General features: G+C 32.6%; 1 protein-coding gene across 1 annotated transcript in view; it reads right to left on the reverse strand.

Annotated features, from left to right (window-relative positions):
• LOC116594225 (coiled-coil domain-containing protein 7-like) overlaps positions 1-20188 on the reverse strand; it is a 247483-nt gene that overhangs the window by 207756 nt on the left and 19539 nt on the right. Inside the window, 2 exon segments of the mRNA XM_032349334.1 lie at positions 6441-6569; positions 7012-7119. Coding sequence (XP_032205225.1) covers positions 6441-6569; positions 7012-7119 — 237 coding nt within the window.

Here is a 20188-nt window from a genome sequence, read left to right on the forward strand (position 1 = left end):
TTTCATCTAATTTGATACACTATTTATTTTGATTGGAGCATTTAGTCAATTTACATTCAGAGTAATTATTGAAAAATATGAATTTAGTGCCATTGTATTACCTATAAAGTTACTATTTCTGTAGAGTTTTTCTTTCTGATCTTTGTTACTTTTGGGCTCTCTCTTTGCTCAAAGGATCATCTTTTTTATTTTTTTTATTCCTTAATTTTATTTTTTCAATGTTCCAAGATTCATTGTTTATGCACCACACCCAGTGCTTCATGCAATATGTGCCCCCCTTAATACCTACCATAAGGCTCACCCATCCCACTACCCCTCCCTCCCAAAACCCTCAGTTTGTTTATCAGAGTCCACAGTCTCTCATGATTCATCTCCACTTCTGGCTTATCCCAATTCACTTTTCCTTTCTTTCTCCTATTGTCCTCCATGTCATTCCTTATGTTCCACAAATAAGTGAAACCATATGATAATGGATTTTCTCTGCTTGAATTATTTCACTCAGCATAATCTCCTTCAGTCCCATCCATGTTGATACAGAAGTTGGGTATTCATTCTTTCTGATGGCTGCATAATATTCCACTGTATATATGGACCATATCTTCTTTATCCATTCCTCTGTTGAAGGACATCTTGGCTCTTTCAACAGTTTGGCAACTGTGGCCATTGCTGCTATGAACATTGGGGTACAGATAGCCCTTCTTTTACTGCATCTGTATCTTTGGGGTAAATACCCAGTAGTATAATTTCAGGGTCACAGGGTAGCTCTGTTTTTATTTTTTGAGGAATCTCCATACTGTCAAAAGATCATCTTTAATATTTCTTGGAGGGTTGCTTTAGTGTTCATGAATTCCTTTAATTTTAGTTTTGTTTGTTTTGTCCTGGAAACTCTTTCTCTCTTATTTGGAATGACAGCCTTCCTGGATAAAGTATTCTTGCTGCATATTTTTCCCATTTAGCACATTGAATATATCATACCAGTCCTTTTTGGCCTGCCAGTTCTCTTTGAACAGGTCTGCTGTCAGCCTTATGTTTCTATCCTTGTAGGTTAAAGACCTCTTATTTGGAGCCGCTTTCAGGATTTTTTCTTTATCTCTGAAATTTGCAAACCTCACTATTATATGTTGAAGTGTTGACCTATTTTTATTGACTTTGAGGGGAATTCTCTGTGCCTTCTTGGCTTGAATACCTACCATATTAGGAATTTTCTCTGCTATAATTTGTTCAATAAACATTCAGTCTCTCTCCCTTCATTTCCTGGGACCCCTAATATGCAAATATTATTTCACTTTACTGTTCATTTTTTGTTTGTTTGTTTAGCTTCCATATGAAATCACATGGTATTTGTCTTTCTCTATTTCACTTAGCCTGATACCCTCTAGGCTCATCCCTATTGTCACAAATGGCAAGATCTCATTTTTGATGGTTGAATAATATTCCTGTGTGTGTGTGTGTGTGTGTGTGTGTGTGTGTGTGTGTGTAACATCTTCTTTACTCTTTCATCTATTGATGGACACTGGCTGCTTCCAGTTCTTGATTGTTCTAAATGATGCTTCATTAAACAAAGTGGTGGATTGTTATGATGAGCAGCAAGTGTTATATGTAAGTGTTGAATCACTAAATTGTACATCTGAAACTAATATTAGACTGTATGTTAACTGGAATTCAGATTAAAATTTCTTATAAGTTGTAAAATAGGGAAAAATAGACAAAAAAATCCAGAGGGGTGTATATATGTTCTCAAATTAATGTTTTTTCATTCTTTGGGTAAATATCCAATAGTGGAATTACTGGATTGTATGGTTTTCTTATTTTTAATATTTTGAGGAATCTTACTACTATTTTCCACCAGTTCACAAACCATATTCCTACCAATAGTGTATGAATGTTCCTTTTACTCCACATAATCACCAATACTTGTTATTTCTTGTCATTTTGATTTTAGTCATTCTGACAAGTCTAAGGTAAAATCTCATTGTGGTTTTGATTTGCATTTCCCTGATGATTAGTGATGGTAAGCATATTTTCATGTGTCTGCTGGACATCTGCAGGTCTTCTTTAAAAAAATTATCTCTTCAGGTTCTTTTCCCACATTTTAAATTGGATTATTTGTGGTTTGGGTGTTGAATTATGTAACGTTTTATGTATTTTAGGTACTAACCCTGTATCAGATATGGCATTTGTAAATATCTTCTCCCATTCAATAAGTTGTCTTTTCATTGTGTCAATGCTTTCTTTCACTGTGCAAAAGTCTTCCATATTGGTGTAGTCCTAATAGTTTATTTTTGCTTTTCTATTGCTTGAGGGGAACTATCAAGAAAATTATGGCTAAGGCCAATGTCAAAGAGTTTACTGCTTATGTTTCCTTATAGGAGTGTTATGGTTTCATTCTGAGTTTACTTTGTTTATGGTTTAAGAGTGGTCCAGTTTTCCCAGAACCATTTATTGAAGAGACTGTTCTTTCCCCAGTGTTTAATCTTGACTTCTTTCTCATAATTTGCCATATATGTGTGGGTATATTTCTGGGCTCTTTATTCTATTCTGTTGATCATTGTATCTATTTCTGTGCCAGTACCATACTATTTTGATAACTACAGCTTTATAGTATATCTTGAAATATGGATTTCATACCTCTAGTTTTGTTCTTTCTCAAGATTGCTCTGGTTATTCAGGGTCTTAGGATTATTTGTCCTAGATATGTGAAATGTACTGATATAAATGGAATTGAATTTGTAGATTGTTTTGGATTAATATGGACATTTTAATTATATTAATTCTTGAAATCTATAAGAATGGAAAAATTTTCGCATTTCTTTGTGTTGTCTTCAATTCCTTTAATCTATGCTATAGTTTTCAGAAGATTGGTCTTTCTTTTCCTGGATTAAGTTCATTCTGAGGTACTTTATTCTTTTCAGTGCAATTGAAAATGCTGCTGTTTTCTTAATTATTCTTTCTGTTGTTTTATTAGTGTATAGAAACACAATAGATTTCTGAGTATTTATTTTGTATCCCGCAACTTTACATAATTCATTTATTAGGTTTAAGAGTTTTTTAGTGGTGTCTCTAAAATTTTCTATGTGTAGTATCATGTCACCTGCAAATAGTGTAGGTTTTCTTCCTTACCAATCTGGAAGCCTTTTATTTACTTTTCTTGTCTGATTGCTGTGGCTAGGACTTCCAGTACTACTGAATAAAAGTGGGGAGAGTAGGTATCCTAGTTCAGTTCCTCCTAATCTTAGAAGGAAAGTTCTACTTTTCACCATTGAGTGTGATGATGATTGTTTTTGTCTAGACAAAGATTTTAAGCTAGCATTCAAAAATATGTTCAAATAACTAAAATAAACTATACCTTAAAGAACTAAAGGAAATTATAAGGATAATACCTTACCATCAGAGAATATCAATAGCATGATAGAATTTTTTTAAAAAAGATGAACTATAAATTCTATAGTTGAAAGCACAATAATTGAAATAAAAAGAACCAAAGGTAGGATTAAAAAGGCAAAGAAGAGGGGCACCTGAGTGGTTCAGTTGTTTAGGTGGCTGCCTTCAGCTCAGGCCATGTCCCAGGGTCCTGAGATGGAGTCCTGCATTGGGCTCCTTGCTCATCAGGGAGCCTGCATCTTCCTCTGCCCCTCTCCCTGCTCTTGTGCATACTCACTCTCTCTCTCTCAAATAAACAAAATCTTTTTTTTTTTAAGGCAAAAAAGGAATCAGTGAAAATGAGATGTATATTGATATTAGCCAGTCTAAGAAGCAGGAAGAAAAAGAATGAAAACAATGAACAGAGCCTCAGAGATTGATGGAAAACTATCAAGAGTATCAACATAGCAAAATGGGCATCTCACAGAGAAAGAAGAAAAAGAAAAAATCATTTTCAAAAATAATAGTCATTAACTTCTCAAATATTATGAAAATCAATCTTCATATAAAGCAGCTCAACAAATTCAAACTAAATTCAAAGGCATCCACACAGATACATATCATAGTCAGATTGTCAAAAACAGTTTTCTGGAAGTTCCAAGATTCTTAATTTAAGATTGTTTTCTTGATATTAAAACTTCATCTTCAGGTAAAAAATTTTTTTCTGATTTCTTATTCATTTTCTCATACAGAAAAGAGACCTTTCATCCATTAAAACATGTGATTTTTTTCATGATGAAGCCTCTTAATTATTAAAATATATCAAGAAACACCCAAGTGTCCTCTAATTTTTATAACATTTTAAGCAAATGATAATTGTTTAAATAAAACAGTGGTAAATTTTCAAAATACAGTGCTTTTATTGAAAGGATATGGAGGTATTCTGTTACTATATATTAAAATTAAGAAGTTGAACATAGACCTTATTTTTTTAAAGCATATTCACTTTTTTAAAAAGCTTCCATATTTTTTAAGCTTGTATTTGAGAATGAGAGAGAGCACAAGTGGGAGGGAGGGGAAAGAAGAGAGGGAGAAGCAGCCTCTCCCCCTCCCCAAAGAAAGGAGCACAACACAGGGCTTGATCCCATGACCCTGGGATCATGCATGAGCAGAAGGTAGACACAACAAACTGAGTCACCCGGGTGCACCAGATGTTTTCAAATTTTAAGACAGTATTTATTTAAAAGTTAGAATGAATAAAAATAATGATTCCAACATAAATAAAAGAAAGCAAAAATGAATTAAGATGGGGAAAATAGAAATACCCCAAATACTGAAATATAGCAATAATTATAACAATTGTAAATAGATTATGTGTTCTAGAAACAGAGAAAAGCAGTCACCTGGGTTTATAAGCAAATTATAAACTATTTAAGATATACTACACTAAAGTTTAAGAATATAGGAAAGTGTAAATTAAAATAGATGAAAAAAGATATGACTTTCATATAGTAAACAAATCTACTATAGTTATGTCAATATCAGACAAAATAAAATTTACTCAAAAAGACCTTACCAAAGAGTAAGATGATCTCTTTAACAAAAGAGAAAGGGAGTTTACCAGAAATACATAATTTTTTAAAATTGCATGTACCCCAAACATAAGTAGTATAAGGAAAAGAGTACAGAAATACAGGAAGAAACAGATAGATCTAAAAGCATAGTAAGAAAACTCAATATGTATCTCATTAAATGGTGAAATGAATAAAAAAATTCTAGAAAATCAAGAAGTAAGAAATTTAAAAATATAATTTTTAAAAGCTTGACAGTGAATATGTGTAAGGTAGTATTGGTATATACATTGATGAATCAAATTCTGCTAAATTTAATCAAAACTAATTAAATTAATTTAAATTATTTATTAATTTTAGTAATTATATTTGTTACTAAATCTCTCTGGCAGCTCTAAGGGTTAAGCAAAACATTAACTGATATTTCATCCATCCTTGGGCTATAAGAAGATAGATTTTTAAATTCACTAAAGAGTCCCCAATCTGTGATGGAAGTACTAGATTTGCAATATATATTAATTACTCAACAATATGCTGTCTTATTTCTTAAAGATATGAGCAAATCATATTTTGTGGTAATAAACTATTAAAAGAAATTATTGAAGTATAAACATATGTGACCAGATTATTCACTGTGCAAGCAGAATCAATCTTGTTATTTTTTAGATACTCAGATTCAATAATTTTAAAATAATCTAATATTTAGTACTAATAGTAATAATTTGTAATATTTTCTAGTTCTCTTGGCCTATACATACTTTAGAGTTACACTGAAATATTGGTTATCAGACATGTCTAAGGAAAAGTATGTAAAATTCTAAAAATATAGAGCAAAGAAGAGTAAATGAAACTTATCAGGCAGGAAAACATAAAGCACAAGTAAAATGGAGCAATATAACCTCAAAATACCAAAATTGGATCAAGTGTGATTATGAATGCTAATAAAAAGAAAAAGATATCAGAATGAATTTGAAAACACAACTATAAGTTTCATATAAAAGATTTAAAAAAATCATAAAGACACAAGAAAGTTAAAGAAACAAAACAGAAAAGTATCATGCATATACCAACCAGAAGATGATAGGAGATACATTAACAGCAGATATGGTAGCTTTTAAGGCAAACATAAAAATGATAAAAATGGGTCCCTTCATTAAAACAAAGGGGTCTTTCCTCCAGGGAAATTATTAATCTTAAATATATATAAATATATTGTATATATTATTACATTTATATGTTTTTTATTTTATTATATTATTATATTTATATATAAATATCATACATTTATATATATGATATCATAAGTTCTGAAGCAAAATCTAATACAAGAAATAAAGAAATCTATAATCATAAAAATTTAAAACATCTAACTCAGTAATTATGGAACATACAATAAAGACCTAGAAGCATGAACAAAATAATTGCAGACATATTCATGAACTATAGAAAAAAAAACCCTCCTGAATTTATTTGAAAATAATTTTACAGGATTTTAAATTAATTACTTACTATCAAAGCTCTCACTTCTGGTAGTTTTAAGATTCTTATCTTGAGATAGGCTTCTTAAAATTAAAGCCATGCCCCCAGGCAACTGATTTGCAGTAGATACTATATCCTTTTGCTGAGCTACAAGAAATGCTAAAAAGACAAACAGATCTATTATAAAACTTTTGCATATACCAAGTAATTAGCAGTATTTCTTCTCATTTAAAGGAAAGACAGCTTACAGGAAGTTAAAGGAAGCTAAAGTTAAAGGAAGATAACTGCAAAGCTACAGTGTAAGTAAAATTTATTTTTATAGATCATGGAAGTGAAGTAGAAAATTTGTGTAGTTTTCATGAATGTGTGTGGAGACAGTCTTGTTATATAGCAGTCATTGACCACGCAAATATCAAGCAAAATGTATCAAAGCTTTTACTTTATTTGTCTAGTTATCTTAGGGTATTCACATTTATGTCAAAGTGTAAAATATCTGCAAAACATGTGCTCCAACAAATACATAGTAAGAAGCAAAGAAAAAAGATCTTTTGATGTGCTTAACTTAAAATAATTTAAAGATATCTATAATTGTTATACTGACCATTGCGTCTATTCATTCTAGAAGTTCTTTGTTGAAACATCTGCATGAGTGTGCTTGATACTGCTTCATCCTCAAGTCCAATATTTTCATCAGGTACTTTATCCTGAGCTACAAAAAGGAATGTATTTAGTCTACTAAATGGAAAAACAGATCTGTGAGATCGAGAGATTTCAAATTTAAAACAAATGTACAGTAGCATTTTCTCTCATTTTTATAAAGTTGTAAGTAAATTACATAAAGTTAAATCTGAAATAAAAACTGTGAACTTTTAATGAGGTTGTGTTTTAAACAGTTTCATTATTTCCAGGACATAATGTTAAGTGAAAAAAAAAAAATGAGAAAGGGAATATCTAGTATGCTACTTACTGGGTAACAACAGAGAGGAAATTTTTTAAAAAATGAATAGACTGAAATAAAGAGACACTTTTATGAAATGAAAAAGAAGAACAGTATGTTACCCTCATTACTACTTTGAAAAAGAGAGACCATAATTAGTAAACTAAATTCAAAGCAAGTAAAAGGAAGCAAATATTAAAGACTAGAGCAGAAATAAATAAAATAGAGGGGGAAACAAAAGTCAGGAGATCCCTGAAAGGCTTGGTTGGTTTAATAAGCAAAAATCAATCACTCAATGTACTGGAACCATATTATTAGAATAAAAGACAATATGTGATGGGGTTTCTTCCTAGGGTAACTGGGCTTGAAAAAGAAAAAATTAAACCAAGATTAGAAATTAGGAATAAAGAATGATAAAGCAAGCAAGCAAGCAAGCAAGCAAGTAAGCAAGCAGGAAAGCTCTCTTTTTGCATATGTGTACATTTAAAAATCCTAAAGAAAACACACACAGCCTATTAGAATAAATGAATTCAGCAAAAGTTTTAAGTTACAAGATCAACACAGAAAATTCGATTATATTCCAATACACTAGCAATGAACAATCAGAAAATGAAATTAAGAAAACAATTCCACTTACAATAGTATCAGATTCAATAAAATATTCAAGAATTTGACAAAATAAGACTAGTACTCTTTTGCTTTGTTTCTTTTTTTAAATTTTTTTTCTTTCTTTTTTTTTTTTTAATTTACTTGACAGACAGAGATTCACAAGTAGGCAGAGAGGCAGGCAGAGAGAGAGGAAGGAAAGCAGGCTCCTGCTGAACAGAGAGCCCGATGCGGAGCTAGATCCCAGAACCCTGGGATCATGACCTGAGCCGAAAGCAGAGGCTTAACCCACTGAGCCACCCAGGCGCCCCACTTTTGCTTTGTTTCTTAAATCCTACATATTAGTAAAGTCATATGGTATATGTCTTTCTCTGGTTGACTTATTTCACTTAGCACTTTACTCTCTATCTCCATCCCTGTTGTTGCAAATGGCAAGATTTCATTCTTTTTATGGTTGAATAATATTCCATTGTATATATGTACCACATCTTCTTTACTCATTCATCAATTGAATGTGCAAAGGGAGAAATAGAGAGAGACAAACCAAAAACAGACTCTTAATTATAGAGAACAGACTGATGCTTACCAGAAAGGATAAGGGTGGAGGGATGGGTTAAATAGGTGATGGGGATTAAAGAAATATAGGTTGTGATAAGCACTTGGTGATGTATGGAATTGTTGAATTACTATATCGTATACTTGAAACAAACATAACACTGTATGTTAACTTACTGGAATTAAAATAAAAACACTGATATTAAAAAGGCTTGTACACTAAAAATTATAAAACATTCCTGAAAGAAATTAAACAAGTTGTAATAAATGGAAAATCATTCCCTGGTTGTGGATTGTTAGACTTACTATTGTTAAAATCACATTACCCTCCAAATGATCTACAGATTCAGTGTAATGCCTATCAAAATCCTGGATGCCTATTCTACAGAAATCGATGAGGTGATACTAAAATTCATATGGAAATTTAAGGAATCTAGAATATCTAAAACAATCTTAAGAAGAAAAAAGTTGGAGGACTCCCATTTTCTGATTTTAAAACTTACTACAACTTGAAGATAATGTAATATTGATAATAAGCACAGCCATATAGATCAATAAAATATAGAGATCAGAAATGAAATTTATATTTATGATAAAATTATTAATTTTTTTTCATTTGAGTATGGTTTATACACAATGTTACATTAGTTTCAGGTATACAGTGTAGTAATTCAATTTCTCTCTTATGTTATGCTCACCACAGGTGTAGCTACTATCTCTCACCAAATTATTACAATATCATTGAATATATTCCCTATGCTGTGCGTTTTATTTCCATGACTTATTGATTCTATACCTAGAAGCTTGTATTTTTTATTCTTTTGCAGTGATTTTGCCCATTCTCCTACCCCTCTCTTGTCTGGTAACCATCAGTTTGTTCTCTGTATTTAGAGTTTGCAACAACATAAAGAGACCTAAATAAAGGGTGTTATGTTAAGTGTAATAAGTCAAACTGAGAAAAACAAATACCATATAATTTTACTCCTAAGTGAACTCTACCAAAAAAGAAAAAAATGAATAAACAAAAAACCGATCAAATGATTTTCTAAGAGAGTACTAAGAAAAGTCAGTGGGGGAGAAAACAGTCTTTTTAACAAATAATCCTGGGAACAATGGAGTATCCACATGAAAAAGAATGAAGCTGGATGCCAGTGTCACACTATAAACAGCTCAAAGTGATTTGTGGATATAAATATGTAAATTTATAATATTAAATTATAAGAATTTGTAAAATTACAAATTTTTAAAACATAGAAGTAAATTTTTATGACCTTAGGTTAGACAATGGTTTCTTGGATATTACAGATAAAGTACAGCTGACAATTGAAAATGCAGATAAATTAGGCTTCATTTAAAGAAAAGAATTTTGTGATTCAAGGACAATGTGAGTTAGATGTCTCATCACTCACATATCTGTCTTAGCTGGGACAGTTGATCAGATGATCTCTATATGATCTGGCTGCTCGAGACTGAGAATTCCAAAAGAGCCAGGTAGAAGTCCTAGAGAATCACTTGCAACTTATCCTATTCATGGAAATGCTTACAAATCAGCCAATTAAATAGGAGGGTACATAGACCACACCTCTTGATTAGAAGTATCAGAGAATTTGGAATTATATTTTTATAACTGCTATACCATATAAATTATAAAAGTTTACTTGAATGTAAAGTCATTTTGGATCAACACATTGTATGTTTCAGATTTAAATACAGTCTGTGATAATATTCAATACATGTGCAATGACAGAAGTTACATTCATCTTATTAAAAGTACTCTATGTTTCATATTAATTATATAAGAAGAAGCACAATTTATGAAAAAAATTTTAAAGATGCATGTTATGTTTGGTTTTGACTCAGATGTACACCAAAGAGCAGATTGAAAGTTAATGATGTAGTGTTGCATAAAAAATAAAAAATTAAAAAAAAGATAATTCTGCTTTATGTGTTATTTTGAATTCTTTTAAGTTAACAAAAGAACACCAGGTTATTTTTCAGTATCGATATTTCATTTGTAAACACTGAAATAAGAGACTACATTTTCTATTGCTATTTGAAAGCATTTCTCTTCAACATCCAAAGTATGTAATAGTGTTATTCTCAGGGAGTGTAAAGCTAAATTGGATACAAATGTCATTATTCTTTCCCAAACATTGATATTTTTGTACTAAATAAATTTATAATATAAGCATAATTATCATTTTATGTTCCATATAGCTTACTGTATAAAGTACTTCTAATTCTTACATTTAACTAAAAAGAATATAAATCCAATTATGTACAAATGAAGGAAAAAAACATTTAAAGCTGAATAACAAGGAAATGATATCAGTGATACAATGGATGAGGAGGTCCCAGTCCTTTTGCCCCCCAAAAACAATAATTTAGCAACTACCTGTGGCTAAAATAGCACTGAGAGCACTCTGGAGTGCAATTAAGAAGTTGCAACCAATCAATGTGATACACCACATTAATAAAAGAAAGGACAAGAACATTATGATCCTCTCAATCCTTCAAGCAAGGATACAAGGAATATAGCTCAATATCCTAAGAGCAATATAGAAAAAACCCACAGTGAATACCATGGGGAAAAACTGACAGCTTTTCTCCTAAGGTCAGGAACACAACAGGGATGGCCACTCTCACCATGGTTGTTCAACATACTACTGGAAGTCCTAGCCTCAGCAATCAGACAACAAAAATACCCCTGGGGATAAAAATATATGTTTATAAAAAATAAAAAATTTAAAAAAAATAAATAAAAATTAAAATAAATAAAAATAAATAAAAAATAAATAAATAAATAAATAAAAGGCATCCAAAGCAGCAAAGAAGTAGTCAAACTTTCATTCTTCACAGACAACATGATACTATAGAATATTGAAAGACCGCACCAAAGAATGGCTAGAATTGATACAGGAGTTCAGAAAAGTGCCAGAATATAAATTCAGTGCACAGAAGTCTGTTGCATTTCTGTACACTAATGATGAAGCTGCAGAAAGAAATCAAAGAATCAATCCCATTTAAAATTGCACCAAAAACCATAAGATACCTAGGAATAAACCCAAAAACTATAGAACACTTATGAAAGAAATTGAGGAAGACACAAAGAAATGGAAAAACATTCCATGCTCATGGATTGGAGGAACAAATACTGTTGAAATGTCTACGCTACCCAAAGCAATCTACACATTCGATGCAATCCTTATCAAAATACCATAAACATTTTTCATAGAGCTGGAAAAAACAATCCTAAAACTCGTCTGAAAACAGAAAAGACCCCAAATAGCCAGAGGAATGTTGAAAAAGAAAACCAAAGCTGGTAGCAATCACAATGCCAGACTTCAAGCTATACTACAAAGCTGTAATCATCAAGACAGTATGGTACTGTTACAAAAACAGACATGTAGATTAATGGAACAGAATACAAAACCCAGAAATAGACCTTAATTCTATGGTCAACTATTTTTGACAAAACAGGAAAGAATGTCCAATGGAAAAAAAGTCTCTTCAAAAAATGGTGCTGGGAAAATTGGACAGTCAGATGCAGGAAAATGAAACTGGATCATTTCCTTATACCACACTCAAAAATGAATTCAAAATGGATGATAGACCTAACTGTGAGAAAGGAAACCATCAAAATCCTTGAAGAAAACACAGGTAGCAACCTCTCTGACCTTAACTGCAACAACTTCTTGCTAGATAAGTCTCCAAAAGCAAAAGAAACAAAAGCAAAAATGAACTACTGGGACTTCATCAGGAGAAAAAGCTTTTGCATAGCCAAACAAAAACAAACAAACAAACAAACAAATAACTAAACTAAAAGGCAACCTACAGAGTCAGAGAAATGAGCAGAAGACATGAACAGACATTTCTTTGGAAATACTGTGTATTTACCCAAAATGTAGTGATCTGAAGAGGTACATGCACCCCAATGTTTTATAGCAGCAATGTCCATAATAGCCAAACTATGGAAAGAGCCCAGATGTATATCAACAGATAAATGGATAAAGAAGATGTGGTTTATACATGCAATGGATTATTACTCAGCCATCAAAAAAGCATGAAATCTTACCATTTACAATGACATGGATGGAACTGGAGGGTATTATGTTAAGCAAAATAAGTCAGTCAGAGAAAGACAAATACCATATGATTTCACTCATATGTGGAATTTATGAAACAAAACAGATGAACATAGGGGAAGGGAAGCAAAAATAAAACAATATGAACAGAGAAGCCATAAGAGACTCTTAACTCTAGGAAACAATCTGAGGGTTGCTGGAGGGGTGGTGAGTGGGAGGATGGGGTAACTGGGTGGTGGGAGGACACTTGATATTAAGGAGGACACTTGATATAAGAGCACAGGGTGTTGTATGCAACTGATTAATCACTAAATTCTACCCCTGAAACTAATAATCCACTACATATTGACTAAATTGAATTTAAATAAAAAATTAAAAAAGAAAAAACGCAGCAGCCCAGTGGATGACAAAAACAAAGAATGGCCACATAAAATAGTGTAGGAAGCATTTTATTTTTATCACCCTATATTCAGCTGGCATATCTCAGAGTCAAGAGGAAAACACTCTTATGTTGCCTGCCCCCCACAATGGCAGAAAAGGCATGGAGAACTCCAGCGCATTCACCACCTAGGACCCAAGCAGCACATGCCAACACCACAGACTCCCCCAAAGTCCTTTGTGGATGAAGACCCCAGCTAATGGAGCTGCATAAAACACAGGCTACTGAGCTCCCCAATAGCCAGAACCAATGCTGTGAATCCCATCAAAACAATACCATAGTGCAAAACTGTGACCAGCACTACTACAAGCTCCTTACATTCAGTGTTGTTACATAGCCCCCAGATAATTAGACAGATAAAAGAAATAAAAGGCACCCAAATCAAGAAGTAAATTTATGTTTGAAGATGACATAATCATATATGCAGAAAACCCTAAAGACTCAAAAAAGAAAATTTAGGTAGGGTGAGGGTGGTGGGGTTATGGACATTGGGGAGGGAATGTGCTATGGTGAGTGCTGTGAAGTGTATAAACCTGGTGATACACAGACCTGTACTCCTGGGACTATTAATACATCATATGTTAATTAAAAAATAAATAAAATATGCATTAAAAAAAAGAAAATTTAGACATAATATAAGAATTCAATAAGGTTGCAGGTTACAAAATCAGCATACAAACAAACGACTACCTGAAAAGAAAATATTGCCACTCACACAAGCAACAAAAAGATAAAATTCTAAGGAAGAAACTTAACCAAAAAGACAAAAGACTAGAATCAAATTGGGCCTTTATCTGACAATGATACAAAAATCATCTTGAAATGGATTAAAGATTTAAATGTAAGACCACAAATCACAAAAATACTAGAAGAAACATAAGAAAATTTTTCTTGAAATTGATCTGGGCAATGATTAATGGCTATGATGCCAAAAGTACAAGGAATGGAGGAAAAATAGACAAATGAAATGGCATCCAAAATAAAAGGTACCTCATAGCAGAGAAAACAATCAACAGAGTAAAAGAGCAAGCTACAGAATTGGAGAAAATATTTACAAACCATAAATCTGGTAAGTAATAAATATCTAAAATATACTAGAAGACATACAACTTAATTGAAAAACAAAAGATACAAATAACCTGATTTTTTAAAAAAGCAAAGGACCTGAATATAAGACATAAAAATGGCCAACAGATACATATAAGTAGGCAATCAAACGTCACTAGTCATCAGGGAAATGCAATTAAATCAGAATCAGATATCACCTTATACCTGTTATGTTGGTTATTGTTAAAAAAAGAAAAACAAGTGTTGGTTACAATGTGGAGAAAATGGAATCATTATTCACTATTGGTGGAAACGTAAAATGGTACAGCCACTACGGAAAACAATATGGATGTTCCTCAAAAAATTAAAGATAGAACTACCATATGAACTGGTGGTGTTACTTCTGATTATTTATCCAATAGAATTCAATTCAGGATCTCAAAGAGATATATTTACAATCCAGCAATAACCAAGATAAGAAAGCAACATTAATGTCCATCAACAGTGTATAGATAAAGAAAATAAGATACACACACACAACATTGACTATTGTTCAGTCTTTCAAAAGTAGGAAAACCATTCATTCTCAAAAAGTTGGATGAAACTTCAGGGCATTATGTTAAATTAAATAAGCCAATCACAGAAGGGAAAATACTCCATTAATTCATTTACATGAGGTATCAAAAATAGTAAAGCTCATAGAAGTAGAAAATGGACAGTGGTTGCTATGACAGGTTGAGGAAAAAGATGTGTCTCTGTTCAATATGTATAAAATTATAATTTTACAACATAAAAATGTTCTACAGATCTATTCTACAACATTTTGCTTATAGTTAACAATACTGTACTATATACTTACAAATTTGTTAAAAGGGAAAATCTCGTGTATTTTTTTTTAACCACAATAAAAAGTCAGTGAAGTTCTATTCCATATATCCAGAAGAGGGAGAGACATAAATACTTGGAGAACAGCACTAATTAATGACTACTACATTAATATAAATAGAAAAATCTAAAATAAATGTAGTAAAATTAAGTAGTATATTTAAAGATGTACCATATTCAAATAAAATTTAATACCAATGCATAGAGTGCTCCATAGTTCATTCACTATATTAATTAATAAAAGAGAAAAATCATTTAAGAACCTCAATCCTAAAAAAGAAGTTGAATTTGATTTTTTTAATAAGAAATGAAAAAAAAACTTAAAAAGAGCTACCTAAGTATTACACTTAATATAAAGCAGTAGAATCATTTCCATTAAAGTCAGGAATACATAAGAGGTACTTCCATAACTGTTATTATTTAACATTATACATTTCTCCAAAAATGATACATGGTGGACAAGCATATGAAAAGATGCTCAACACCAATAATCACCAGAAATTCAAATTAATATCACAATGAGATACCACCTCACACTCATTAAGATGATACTATTAAAAACATAATGAAAAAATAATTGCTGTGAGGATGTAGAAAAATTTGAATCCTAGCACACTGTTGGTGGAAAATATAAAATGGTAGATATGTAAACTTCAAGAATACAGTATAGACACTGTTCAAAATATTTAAAAAGAGAGCTACCTGAAAATGACAGTACAGACAAAAGGTGGATATCCAGGATCTATAATGAACTCCTAAAACTCAACACACACAAAACAGACAATCATATCAAAAAATGGGCAGAAGATATGAACAGACACTTCTCCAATGAAGACATACAAATGGCTATCAGACACATGAAAAAATGTTCATCATCACTAGCCATCAGGGAGATTCAAATTAAAACCACATTGAGATATTACGTTACACCAGTTAGAATGGCCAAAATTAACAAGACAGGAAACAACATGTGTTGGAGGGGATGTGGAGAAAGGGGAACTCTCTTGCACTGTTGGTGGGAATGCAAGTTGGTGCAGCCTCTTTGGAGAACAGTGTGGAGATTCCTCAAGAAATTAAAAATAGAACTTCCCTATGACCCTGCAATTGCTCTCCTGGGTATTTACCCCAAAGATACATATGTAGTGAAAAGAAGGGCCATCTGTACCCCAATTTTTATAGCAGCAATGGCCATGGTCGCCAAACTGTGGAAAAGAACCTAGATGCCCTTCAACAGATGAATGGATAAGGAAAATGTGATCCATATACACTATGGAGTATTATGCCTCCATCAGAAAGGATGAATACCCAACTTTTATAGTAACATGAACGGGACTGGAAGAGATTATGCTGAGTGAGATAAGTCAAGAAACAGAGTCAATTATCATATGGTTTCACTTATTTGTGGAGCAGAACAAATAGCATGGAGGACATGGGGAGTTAGAGAGGAGAAGGGAGTTGGGGGAAATTGGAAGGGGAGGTGAACCATGAGAGACTATGGACTCTGAAAAACAATCTGAGGGGTTTGAAGTGGCAGGGGGGTGGGAGGTTGGGGTACCAGGTGGTGGGTATTAGAGAGGGCACGGATTGCATGGAGCACTGGGTGTTTTGAAAAAATAATGAACACTGTTATGTTGAAAATAAATAAATTAATTTTTTAAAAAAGAGAGCTACCATATGACACAGCAATCCCACTTCTGGGTATAGACGAAAAGAACTGAAAGCAGGGTCTCACAGAGATATTTGCAAACCCTTGTTCATTGGCAACATTATTCACAAAGGTTGAAAGCAAACCAAATGTCCATCAATGAATGAATACATGATATGTATATACATACAATGAAATCTTACTCAGCATTAAAAATAAAGGAAATATTGTGACATACTACAACTCTGATGAACCTAGAGGACATTATATTAAGTGAAATATACTAGTCACAGAAAGATAAATACTATACTTCCATTCATATGAGGTATGTAACATAGAAATTAAATTCACAGAAATTAAAAATTGATAATCCATGGTGGATACTATGGGCTGTGAAGAGGAATAATAGAGAATTCCTGTTTAATGGATTTAGAATTTCAGTTTTACAAGATGAGAAAGTTCTAGAAATCTGTTTCCCAAGGACGTGTATATTCTTTAAAACTACTCACTATACATATAAATTGGTTAAATGGTAAATGTGGTAAACACATGTGTTGTGTCACAATTCAAAAATTAAAAGAAAGAGATCAGCAAAGTCCTGGCTAATTTGCATGTAGCAAATTAGCATAAGCATAAGATCCCAGATATTCCAGTGCTTCTAAGGTTTAAAAAGAGGCTGTTTGTTATGAGCAATAGAGCAATTTATTACAGCAATATAGGCCTATATTAAGAAGAAAAATCTCTAATAAACAACCTAACCTTACACTTTCGAAGCTGGGAAAAAACAAAAGATGAAGCCCAAGACCAGCAGAAAAGGGAGAATAATAAAGATGAAAGCCAGAATAAATCATATAGAAACTAAAACAATAATAAAACAGATCAATGAAACCAGGAGCTGGTTCTCTGAAAAAAATTAATAAAATGGATAAACCTCTACCCAGAACTAATCAAAAAGTAAAGAAAAGGGACAAAAATAAATAAAATCACAAATAAGAGAAGGGAAATAACAACCAACACCACAGAAATATAATTATAAGAGAATATTCTAAAATAAACTATAGCTAACAAATCAGACAACACAGAAAAAATGGACAAATAGTAGCATAGAAACCACCAAAATAGAAACCAGAAGAAATAGAAAACTTAAACAGAATGATAACAAGCAAAAAAATTAAAACAGTGATCAAAAAATTCCCAATAAACAAAAGTCCAAATGAGTTCACAAATTCTATCAAGCATTTAAAGAAGAGTTAATACCAATTCTTCTCAAAATATTCCAAAAAACAGAAAAGGAACTAAAACTTCCAAATCCATTTTATGAGCCAGCATTACCTTGATACCAAAACCAAATAAAGACTCCACTAAAAAAAAGAACTAAAGGACAATCAATATACCTGATGAACATGAATGTAAAAACGTTCAACAAAATACTAGCAAATGAAATTCAACAATACATTTATAAAATCATTCACCACAAAGTGAGATTTATTCTTCGGTTGCAAGGGTGGTTCAATATTCACAAATCAATAAACGTGATGCCTGACATCAATAAGAGAAAGGAGGGGCACCTGGGTGGCTCAGTGGGTTAAAGCCTCTGCCTTCAGCTCAGGTCATGATCCCGGGGTCCTGGAATCGAGCCCCACATGGGGCTCTCTGCTCAGCGGGGGGCCTGCTTCCTCTTCTCTCTCTCTCTGCCTGCCTCTCTGCCTACTTGTGATCTCTGTCTGTCAAATAAAATCTTTTTTTTAATTTTTTTTAAAGATTTTATTTATTTATTTGACAGACAGAGATCACAAGTAGGCAGAGAGGCAGGCAGAGAGAGAGAGAGGAGGAAGCAGGCTTGTGCCAAGCAGAGAGCCCGATGCGGGACTCGATCCCAGGACCCTGAGATCATGACCTGAGCCGAAGGCAGTGGCTTAACCCACTGAGCCCCCAGGTGCCCCAAATAAATAAATAAAATCTTTAAAAAAATAAGAGAAAGGATAAAAATTCTATCATCATTTCAATAGATACAGAAAAAGCATTTGACAAAGCAGATCTATACATGATAAAAACATTCGAAGTAGGTTTAGAGGGAATATACCTCAACATAATAACAGTCATATATGAAGAACCGCTAATTAATACCATCCTAAATGGGTAAAAATTGAATTTTTCCTCTATGTTCAGGAATGCAACAGGGATATCTACTCTCACCATGTTAACTCAACATAGTACTGGAAGTTCTAGCGACAGCAATCAGACAGCAAGAATAAATAAATGATAACCAAACTAGCAAGAAAGAAGTCAAATTTTCACTATTTGCAAATGACATGATATTCTACACACACACAAAAAAAATCTATCAAAAAATTGCTAGAATCGGGGCACCTGGGTGGCTCAGTGGGTTAAAGCCTCTGCCTTCGGCTCAGGTCATGATCCCAGCGTCCTGGGATCGAGCCCCACATCGGGCTCTCTGCTCAGCAGGGAGCCTGCTTCCTCCTCTCTCTCTGCCTGCCTCTCTGCTTACTTGTAATCTCTGTCTGTCAAATAAATAAATAAAATCTTTAAAAAAATTGCTAGAATAGATACACAAATTCAGTAAATTTGCAAGATATAAAATCAACAGAAATCTGTTGTATTTCTATAACCAAAAATGAAACAGCAGAATGAGAAATCAAGAAATCAATCCCAGGATGCTGGGTGGTTCAGTCAGTTAAGCATCTCCCTTCAGCTCAGGTCATTATCCCAGGGTCCTTGGATCAAGTCCTACATCAAGCTCTCTGTTCAGCAGGGAGCCTGCTTCCCCTCTGCCTGCCACTCTCCCTGCTTTTGCTCTCTCTCTTTTCTCTCTCTCTGACAAATAAAACCTTTAAAAAAAAAAGAAAAAGAAAAAAGAAATCAATCCCATTTGTAATTGCATGAAAAACATAAGCTACCAAGGAATAAACCTAACCGAAGATGAAGAACTATACTCTAAAAACTATAAAACACTGATGAAAGAAATTGAAGAGGACACAAAGAAATGGAAAGACATTCCATGTTCATGGATTAGAACAACAAATATTTTTTAAATGTCTACACTACCCAAAGCAATCTGCACATTTAATTCAGTCCTTATCAAAATACCAGCAGCATTTTTTGTAGAGCTAGAATAAACAATCCTAAATTTGTATTGAACCATAAAAGACCTTAAATAGCCAAAGCAATATTGAAAAAGAAAAGCAAACTGGAGGCATTGAAATTCCAGACTTCAAATTATATTTCAAAGCTGTAGTGATGAAAACAATATGGTACTGGCACAAAAATTGACACATAGATCAATATAAAAGTATAGAAAACCCAGAAGTGAACCCAAAACTATATGTTCAATTACTCTCTGACAAAATAGGAAAGAATACATAATGGAAAAGAGAGGCTTTTCAACAAATGATAATAGGAAAACTAAGCACCAATATGCAAAATATTGAAAGTGAACTATTTTCTTGCAGCATACACAAAAATAAATTCAAAATGGATTAAAGACCTAAATGTCCTAAAGAACACAGGCAGTAACTTCTTTGATATCAGCCATGGCAATTTATTTCTAATATGTCTCCC

Source organism: Mustela erminea, chromosome 6 (assembly GCF_009829155.1).
Source record: "Mustela erminea isolate mMusErm1 chromosome 6, mMusErm1.Pri, whole genome shotgun sequence".
Lineage (NCBI taxonomy): Eukaryota > Metazoa > Chordata > Mammalia > Carnivora > Mustelidae > Mustela > Mustela erminea.